We start from the raw sequence: 9583 nt of genomic DNA, 5'->3' as shown, positions 1-9583 counted from the left end.
ATTGTAAGTAGTCACAACAATGGAAATATGGCATTGTTGTAAATCTGCTGAGAGTAGGTTGTTTTCCAAAACTGAGAATGTTTCTAAGAAGAGCACTAGTGGCAGAAGCAACCAAAAGGTTTACAACATGTGTGAAGGAGGCACAGGGTTCACTGGGTGAGATGGGAGACTTGTGTATGAATACTGATGCCTTGACTTCACCAGTCACAGTGTGATGGAAAATAACATGGATGGCATCTGGTCTCTTCGATAGAAAGCAGGTGGGGGACTGAAAAAAAAAACAGAGAAGAAAGTTTCATGGCCTGATGGGAACAGAATAATATTTTTGACCTTTATGCCAAATGCTGTGTTTGGGGGAAGTCCAACACATCAGCAGAAATACATAATGCCCACCTTGATGCATGGTGGGGGGGGGGAGCATCATGCTGTGGGGCTTTCTCTGGGATTTTTCTGATGCAGGCCCTGAAGGGCTTGTGAGGGGAGAATGACTGCAGAAAAAATATAGACACATCTAGGAGGAAAACCTGACGAGATGCTTTATTTTACAAGATAACAATGGCAGACATGAAGTCAGAGCTGCACATGGGTGTCTATAATAAGAACTATGTTAATGTCTGAGGTCAGAGGTCAAAGTCAAGACCTCAATTCAATTCAGTTTGTGGCAAACTCAAAAACTGTTGCTCACTCAGGTCTACTGTGAGCTGACAGAGCTTCAGCAGGTTTACAAAGAAGAAAATGATTTCAGATTTGTTCTTCATTTGGAGGATGCTTTTCTTTTTTGTGTATTCTTTTGATTGGTGCTAAAAAAAAGAAATTAAATCAACTTCAAAGTTGTGAATCAACAAAAGATGAAAAAAGTAAAAAGGATAAGGATAATGATATGGGTGAATGTATTGTATAGGCACTGTATGTCACTTGAAAAGTAACATTTGTTTTATAAAGACAACAAACACAGAAATTGTCAGATCAAGGTTTTACTCAAAATTGCATTGCATCCCCTCCCAAAACAATTTATTCTTTCAGTAATAAAAAATAAGGTGGCAAAATTAAACTCAGAGTAACAGTATGCAGTTGGTGGCATGAGAAGCACCGTCCCTATTTAGCACTGCATTTAAATCTTCAGGCAAGTCTAATATAGCTATCCAATTTTCACATGTTGAGATATGCCTTTTTAGTTACTATTGTCTCTGCGACACTCTACAACTGTGACAGAACTTTGAATCCTAAAAGACTTAAAGTCCATGTTGTAACTATTTATAACATTCAAAACATGTTATCTAGTATAAGATGTCAACGTAAATACAACATACACCAGTGTAAAATGTGTATTTCAAACAGAGAAAGTAGGAGATGCCAAATAGCACTGTTAAGAAAAGTTAAGATATCCAAAAAAAGTCAAATATAGTGTATACAAGAACATCTTTATATATTATCTTTGTTTATCTTCCCCTCCACCCTTGACAGAAGAAGTGATACAGAACAAAAACAGCATAGCTGGGAACAAGCGGAATTGATCATTACCTCTGGCAAAATCTCTACTGGTCATATTTTTTCTAAATATATACAGCTAGGCTAAATTCAGGTTGTGTACAGGTATAAGGTATAATGCACACACTGCCATTTGATCCTGCATCCTTCAATATAAATAATTATGGGGTGTGGATGGAGACAACAACAACGTTATCCAACAACAGGACGATACCATGTGACCAAACAGGCTCTCTCTTCTGTAATTAACCGTGGAGTTGATTCAGGATGTCCTTCAGGTCTGTAGTGCACACACATTATTCAAGGAGGAGGTATGTACCCAGTCATCAGAAGGTGGCACACCCATCTATATTTTTCACATGGGTCCACGGGGCAATGGGGTTTCATTGGTCACTTAATCCTAGAAGTGTCCCGCAACAAGGATTAGCACGTGACCACAGAGATGAGTCCATCCCCATCCTGCACCTGTCCAGTCCTTTCCAGTCCAGTCTGACTCTATCATTTCAAGAAGACAATGTAGAAGGCCATGGCCAGACAGGAAATCGCCACAGCAATGTGGAGCCGCGTCCCAATTACTGCAGCTAAGAGAAGAAACAGAGGATCAAGAGGATGACTGAAAAAAACTGCAGGTAAATTACAAACATACAGAACAAGGAAAGCACAGCAAACATTGTAAACGGATGTGTATCATTGAGGTACTCTCCCACACCCCAACCCAAGGTTTAGGTGTACACAAATATACAGCCCAAACAACCCAGGTGTTTTTTTTCATGGACAAACTGTGTCAAATGTTCTTCACAATCAAAGTCACCTGACATGAACTCAGCTGAGATGGTGTTTAACTTGCTGAACACAGACTAAAGACAAAAGTCCTCTGAACAAGCAAGAAGTGAGGACAGTTGCAGGACAGGGCCAGCAGGACGATCACTGGTCGCTGACTGCCAACTGAATAGAATAACTTCATTTAGGCTTATGTTAAATCATTTATGGTTGGCTACGAGTTCAACACTCTTCACCCAAAGTGTATGCACATGCTCATACTGGGGGTGATATATGTAAATACAATTATACTGAAATATCAATATAGCCATTGTGACAGTAGTACATTTTCTGGAAATTCAATTATGAAACCAGTAAATTGAATAGCTGAAAAACAAAGGAACTTCATTACAGTGTTAGAAGAGTCTGCTAGTTTAATGGTACAATAAAGCTGTCCTTGTCACTGATTTGCAAAATTGTCTAAAATGGCATTAGACAACCAGAAATGTTTAATAACATCCACAGTATGAACTGTATAATAAGATATTTGATAGGTGACAAATCCAGTTGTCTTATGGTTTATTTCTCCCAACCCCACTTGTAGTCACTGTTTCATTTAAATTTCCAATGTGCTTGAGTACAGAGTCAACAACACCAAAATGTGTTAGCATGGCACAAAGCTCCAAGCTGCTAATATTACAGTTGCATGCAAACATTGGGGCACCCCTGGGCATATTATGTAATGTGCTGGGGTTTTGGGGGGGGCTATAAAGTGCTGGCCCAGTAGGGTGCCACAATCACAGTTTATTATTATTTTTTAAGCTCATTAAATAACAAGAAACAGTTCATTTGGCAAAAAGGCTCATTTTCAATGCCTGTTTGCTGCAGGGAGTGTATTTTCACTTCAAAAATACAATATATCATTTTCCTGATCCATGTAGTCTAATTTGCTCAAACGTCCACATACAACTGTAAGGATTAACTTTTGAAGTGGCTGCAAAGTGTAATTACATTATATTCTGCCAACACCAAATTTAATTCTTGGATTTGTGACATCTACTCTACAGGGACATTTTGTATAGGTGTTTGGTGAATCAGCATATTGTTAATTCATTATACATTATACCTTTGTAGAAGACCCCCCACACCCCTTTCTTCTCTGACAGCAGCCAACTGTTGAGGCGAGGCACCTTTTTTAGGTATGCACAAGTGCAGATGAACAGCAGCCCAAACACCAGGATGCCATCGAAAGAGTACACTGTGGAAGAGGGGAGGATAATATCACACAGTCTGCCTTACATGCCAGTTAGCTGATTGACTTGTTTACTCAACTTATTTATGCAGTACACAACAAAACATATTCGCTGAGTTATATTCACAAAAACAGATTTCTCTTGATTATGTAAATATGGAAGAGTTTGCATGCACTGGTCCACACAATCCAAGGATCTGTGAGTCTAAAACCATCCTGCCAAATGTCAGCGGTGAAAAATACAGCATTCAGTCACTCTTTAAGTGGTACGACACATGCTAGTTTTAATTTGTCAATTTTATCATGTAGAAACAAACACTGCTGTATAACCTGTGAAAATAGAGCAACTACTACAAGAAACTATAACAACACGTGGTGAATGTACAAGGATGTGGTTACAGATCATCGTAAGATCTTCTACTTAAAACCATTCAAACAGTAACACATACACTTTGTCTTGATCTGGATTTTCCCTTTACCCTACATGCACAAGCTGTGTTGTTGACTCTGCTAAGTTGTAGTTGCAGAGTCGTTCGTGTCCCCAAGTCAAGAACTAAGATGAGTTAAATGTTTACCGTTTTGTTTCTGGTCTTGTTCGACTATTACTGTGGTCCAGCTAACGATGTGGGTTTTTAAGCATTAGCCAGATACCTGAATCAATGCTAGTTAGCAAGCTGCTTTGTAGCTAGACAAAAATACTATGTTTCCTGCACTGGGTGGTTTGAAGACCAGAGCTTTTCGCTAAGGATGACTAACTGTGCCATGAGTCTGCAACTGTAACAAAGACACGATGCAAAACAGCTAAAATAAGTAAAGAGGTGTCAGTTTTGGTGCTAACAGACTGTCAGTACTGCCCAGGGCCACGTCTACAGCTAACCTAGCTTTAGCCTTCTTCCCCAGAAGTAGCCTAACTTACATGACCTGTTCCGCTGCTGACTCTTCTTTGCTAGTTTCACGACACAGCAGACCTACCATTTGTCATATTCGCAGTTTGCTCTTTGACGACGTTATAAGACTGCTTCCTCCTTTAAATCAGCAATCCATCATGTTATAAAGTGAAGATATAACGTAGTCTACTTCGCAGTCACTCGGTTGACGTTTCCGGTTTCTCTGGCTCACAGTCTTCTTTTACATTTTGCAAACTGTTGTTGTTCAGACAGTGTTACTGCCACCTACTGGAATGTCTGTTTACAGCTCCTTCCACCTCACACTCAAATTTTTATTTTATTCATATAATTACTTTGTGACTTTGTTGGTCATTTTGTGTCTTCCTGGTTGATTTTTGTCTCTTCGTGGTCATTTTCCATGTCTGTGTAGTTGTTCTGCATCCCTTTGTAGTTGTTTTGCCTCTCTAGGCGTTTGTTTTGCATCTCTGTGTTGTCATTGTGTGTCTTTTTTACTGAGCTCTATGACTTCAATTCATGTTTATAGTCACTTCATACAGAAGAAGCTCTGGCCCAGGGGCCTGTTCAGTAATCCATACATGCCTACACAGTATGCTCTGCACCCTGTAGAATGCTTGTGTGTTATATTTCTCTAGGTAATCCATGACAATGCTCACCATCTGTAGTGAGGAAATAAAAAAATGCAGTTGTATTTTTGGGATAATGTGTCAATAACAAACAGATAGGTCTGGAAATATAGATGTAGTTCACACAACAAGGCAGAAATAATATCTATAGCTGTCAAATCTGTCATTGCTCACAACAACTTTTACAGGATATGGCTGACACACTTTTCTCTGCAGTATGGTAGAGACAGCATCTACAGTTGAAGGAAGACAAAGGCAGGATTAACAATCTGGTGAAAAATGCTGGCTCTGCTGCAGCTCTGAACCTGGACACACCTAAGGCAGTACAGCAGAGGGAGGGAAGAGGATTAAACTGAGCTTCCACCCACACTACCATGAGCTGACACCACTAAACAGCCACCTCCACCCCATTCCCTGAGGTGCATCATGGAGCAATTTGTGTGGACAGTCGCCCTCCATTCCAGAGTGCTGTCTGTCCAAACAACCCCAGTCTCAGCCAGTCAAGTGGATGCTGAGTCAGGGTATCTGCACTGCATATAAGACCCATGCAAACCACATTTTGCTTCTGTACAATTTGCTCCAGACTAACCCCTAAAAGATGAGCTTATACGGTGTATACTATGTTTCAGTAGGTTTCAGTAAATATGCTAAACTGCCTGTATGTGCTGTAGTTATTAAAGGAGAGAAAACTCTTTCAACATGTTTGAACTTTAGGTTACAGTATCTGTGCTCTTTTGTGGGATGAAAAAAGGTAGCACCTCTTCTAAAGTGCTTCAAACCCACTGGTTAGACTTTGACTCACACCTTGTCAGGTTTCTATGACAAGATGTTTCCTGCATGCACACACTGTCTAAACCAACACATTCTGCTCATAAGAACATTTACTTTTTTTTTTAACCTGTCTATATCTGTTACACTTCATATCACTTATGTATTAATGACTCCCAAATGATCATTTTCAGTGCTGCACACGTTTGCGATCACAATTGACTGCTGATATTTAAAGCATCCTCTTAGCATTGTCATTGCCATTTTTAGTTTTTAACTTCACCTTTAGTCGTTCTTCATTGTCTCCAAAAACAATAGTTCAATTTTATCTTTGTTTAATTGAAGAAAATTCTGGTACATACAATCACTGAATTGTTGAATGCACCTACTTGCTGTTTTCAAATATAATTTGAAGACAACAAGACAGATGTGTGTAACTACACTGATGAAAATACATTCAAATACAGGATTCATTTAATCTGCACAGTGAAACTCAAGTGTTGATAGATTTCACATAAAAGCAGACTTGGATGTGATGTTGGGCTACACTTTTCTCCCCTCTGTGTCTGTGATAATAAATGGATTCACAAAGCAGAGACACAAAACTCACATTTGTTATTTCTTCCCACAATGCATCATCCTAATCTTTACATTACCTTATCCTAATCCGTCCATATGTTGTTCCTGCCTCTATGACAACAGAAGTTTCTCTCCTGAAGGGAACAAGGGTGGAACAAAGGGTCGTAAGACAGTTAACAAGATTGGATCACAGGACAGTGTGGTGCACCTGTTCGGATCAGCCTCACTGTAACTGCAGCTTGCTGTGCATCCTGACAACAGCAGTGAGCTTCTTCTTCTTCCTCTACTGCACTTGTATCTGCAAAAACAGACCTCAGCGCATCTCTCCTGTCAACAATGCGTCTCTACCATTGCACGCAGGTAAGATTGGCTTTATCACTTTTATGTGTGAATTGATAAATGTAATATTTGTTTAATTATAAATAAAGAGGCAAAGACCTTTTTATTAATAACCATGTTCGTATTGTCTCTGCCTCTGTTTGGACAGTGCATAGAGTTTGTTCTGGGCTCAGGAGATCCACTGTGGACCTCATTTAAAAACACCTCATGTTCCATTCATTAAAAGTTGCTTTTAATAATGATATTGGTTCCTGCTAGTGAGCTGGAAATCTCACACAAAGTTCAAACAATCTTTTTGACTCAGACTTTCTGAGTAATTCCTGTTACCATAAGTGCTTGGGACAACCTCACGGATTATTTCAGAGAAACTAACTAAACTGAAGCAGTTTCTCACTGGGCCAAAAGACAGACCAATGACACATCATTGAAGGTTTCAAAAACCATGGTAAATTTAGATTTTTATTTTCAAAAACAGGAAGTGTAGTAAGCTTTTATTTGTGGGATTGAAGAAAACGCCACATGGTGAGTTTTATTTTGCAATTTCATTGCATGGATGAGGCTAAAAGAAATACAATCAACAAATTTTATCCATGGAAAGTTCTGACTCTGTAGGTTTTAGAAAAAAAGATTTATCAGTATAATATCAGCTACAAAATAAAGAATGCTGAGTTATTTTAAAGACAGCAATGATTTTTTGTTGTTCTTTTTTTGTGTGGGTGTGAATTTATCAAGATTCCCGGCTGAGATTTTTTTCTGACAAAGAGTTTAATTTGATTGTAGGTGGGCAGGCAGAATGGTCCTTGTGGAATTGTGTGTTTTAAGCTCTAAAAGCATATAAAAGGTCTTTACACCATTTCAGTTTTGTGCATTTTGCAAATAGATTTGACTTAATTCCCTTCTGTTCATTCAGGCATCACAAAAAATTGGTCTTCGAAATAAAAGAGGTAAGATAAAAATCAAATAACAGCCGAGTTTAGATTGTTTTAGTGAATCTAAAGATACAAATGATGTTCACATTTTGATCAGAAGTCTTTAGTTTGTCACTTTAAAAGCCAATGATGACTATGATATGTGACTGTGTGTGCTGGCCTTTGTTTATGTGTGTCAGAGAGACATCACTGCTGGATGGTTAAACCCCACCAGGTGACTGAGAGTCAACAACAGGAGGATGGTGACCTCATCAAGCCCAGGAAGCTGCCAAATCCCATCCTGGCTTCTCACCAGCACAGAGCCCTTCACCAGGAGCTGCTTTTCTGCCACAGACGGTGAGAAAACACTGGGCTCTGTACCTGCTGCGTGTGATTGGGTCACACAGGAAGCAGCTACAGGCTGGTACACAAAAATGTAAATATCAGTCGAGGAGCATCTACTGTAAAACAGGTTTAATACCTTTGACTCTGTGCAGAGGATTTTGTTTTCCAGTGTTTTTGTTTTCAAGTAGACTTTTTTTTTTTCTGCATCCCCATGTCAGCCCTAAGAGGCCCAGTTTTAGTAATCTGGGATTTCCAAGTTTTTGGTTTTTCCATGTGATATATTTAGGACTGATGTGTAGTAAAGACAAGCTGGAACTGGCATCAAAAAGCAAAGACAGTTCTCCAGATCAGGATTTTATTTGTCTCCTGCCTCAATCAGAGAATCCTCTTTGGATTCCCTGGTCCAGCTGATCGAGGTTGTGACCAGGGTGGTGACCGGGGCTGTGGCCAGGATTGTGGCCAGAGCTGTGGCCAGAGCTGTGGCCAGGGCTGTAGCTGGGGATAAGCAACATGCTTAGGTGGTGTTTAACACTGATCAAGTACAGTGTAAAACACCTCGCCAGAGATCACTGCTAATCTCTCAACAGGGGTCAAGTGTTCTCACGCTTCTATCCGAGACAGCAAAAACAATGCATGCAACTACAATTAAATCAACAGAATTTGGTTTGTGTTGCTCCAGGCAGTAAACAACCCCTAAACAAAATGTCCAAATGTGGAGATTTGGTTTCTCAAGATGATCCCCAGACTACATTATTAAGTTTCACTGACTACTTTCTATTGATATACACCCTACTACTGTGTATCTTTGTACAGATGGAAACTGTTTACATGAAAGTTTGGGAATTATAATGAGCAACAGCATCATTTTCGATTACCTGCATTGAAAGATCAATAGAATAGAAGTTTTTATGGTATTTTTCTTTGCTTTCCTTAATTTAGAGATCCACCCTTCTATTATTATTTTTCTTCATGTGTCCTCAGAGGTCTCCTGCCGAGAAGAAAGCCGGAGCTGCAGCGTGTGCTGGAACACAAACAGAGAGAAGAGCTCAAGAAGAGGGAGCTGGCCCTCCATCTTCCCTCCGATTTGGAGGCGAAGCTACGCACAAGGCAGCAGAGACTACAAGTTGTAAGTATGTTGCTAAAAGAGCAAAGATAGAAAGCCACGCAAACAGTGGGAAAATATTTGTAATTATTTACTTTTTGGGAATGTGTGAGCATGCCTGCAGGTATTTGTGGATAAAAAAATCAAACGGACAGATATTTCCTGTCTTGCAGTGTGAGCTGGAGGAGAAGAAAAGGAACGAGAGCCTACAGAACGTACCAGAGTTCATCCGTGTCAGAGGAACCTTGAAGCATGTCCAAATTTTTTCGTTGTGACAAAAGTTACTGAACACAGGTTCTTATGCTGTTGTTAGTTATCAGGAGGATCGTCTTCAGTTGACAGCTGCTACATGACAGTTGACACGTACTGACATATTACCAAATCTATGTAAAAAAAAAAAAAAATTATATTGCAGATGGGAAAAATCTGAAATTCTCAGCCCTATTTTGAGTGTAATTTACAACACCACCAAGCAAGAATGATGGATCGTGTAAATTCAAATAGGAGTGGGT

General features: G+C 39.6%; 2 protein-coding genes across 2 annotated transcripts; one reads left to right on the top strand and one right to left on the bottom strand.

Annotated features, from left to right (window-relative positions):
- Window positions 1-961: 961 nt before the first annotated feature.
- Window positions 962-4614, bottom strand: tmem167b (transmembrane protein 167B). The gene is made up of 3 exons (XM_041034041.1): window positions 4472-4614; window positions 3374-3505; window positions 962-2069 (listed from the first exon to the last, which is right to left on the bottom strand). The coding sequence occupies exons 1-3, from the start codon at window positions 4479-4481 to the stop codon at window positions 1987-1989; spliced, it is 225 nt and encodes a 74-aa protein (XP_040889975.1). The 5' UTR covers window positions 4482-4614; the 3' UTR covers window positions 962-1986.
- A 2045-nt stretch (window positions 4615-6659) lies between these two features.
- Window positions 6660-9346, top strand: LOC121178944 (protein FAM107B). Its single transcript, XM_041033453.1, has 5 exons — window positions 6660-6737; window positions 7627-7660; window positions 7825-7981; window positions 8951-9095; window positions 9245-9346. Exons 1-5 carry the CDS (start codon window positions 6714-6716, stop codon window positions 9344-9346), a joined length of 462 nt encoding a protein of 153 aa, XP_040889387.1. The 5' UTR covers window positions 6660-6713.
- Window positions 9347-9583: the final 237 nt, after the last annotated feature.

Source organism: Toxotes jaculatrix, chromosome 3, assembly GCF_017976425.1.
Source record: "Toxotes jaculatrix isolate fToxJac2 chromosome 3, fToxJac2.pri, whole genome shotgun sequence".
Lineage (NCBI taxonomy): Eukaryota > Metazoa > Chordata > Actinopteri > Toxotidae > Toxotes > Toxotes jaculatrix.
This window is presented reverse-complemented; position numbering and strand designations above follow the sequence as displayed.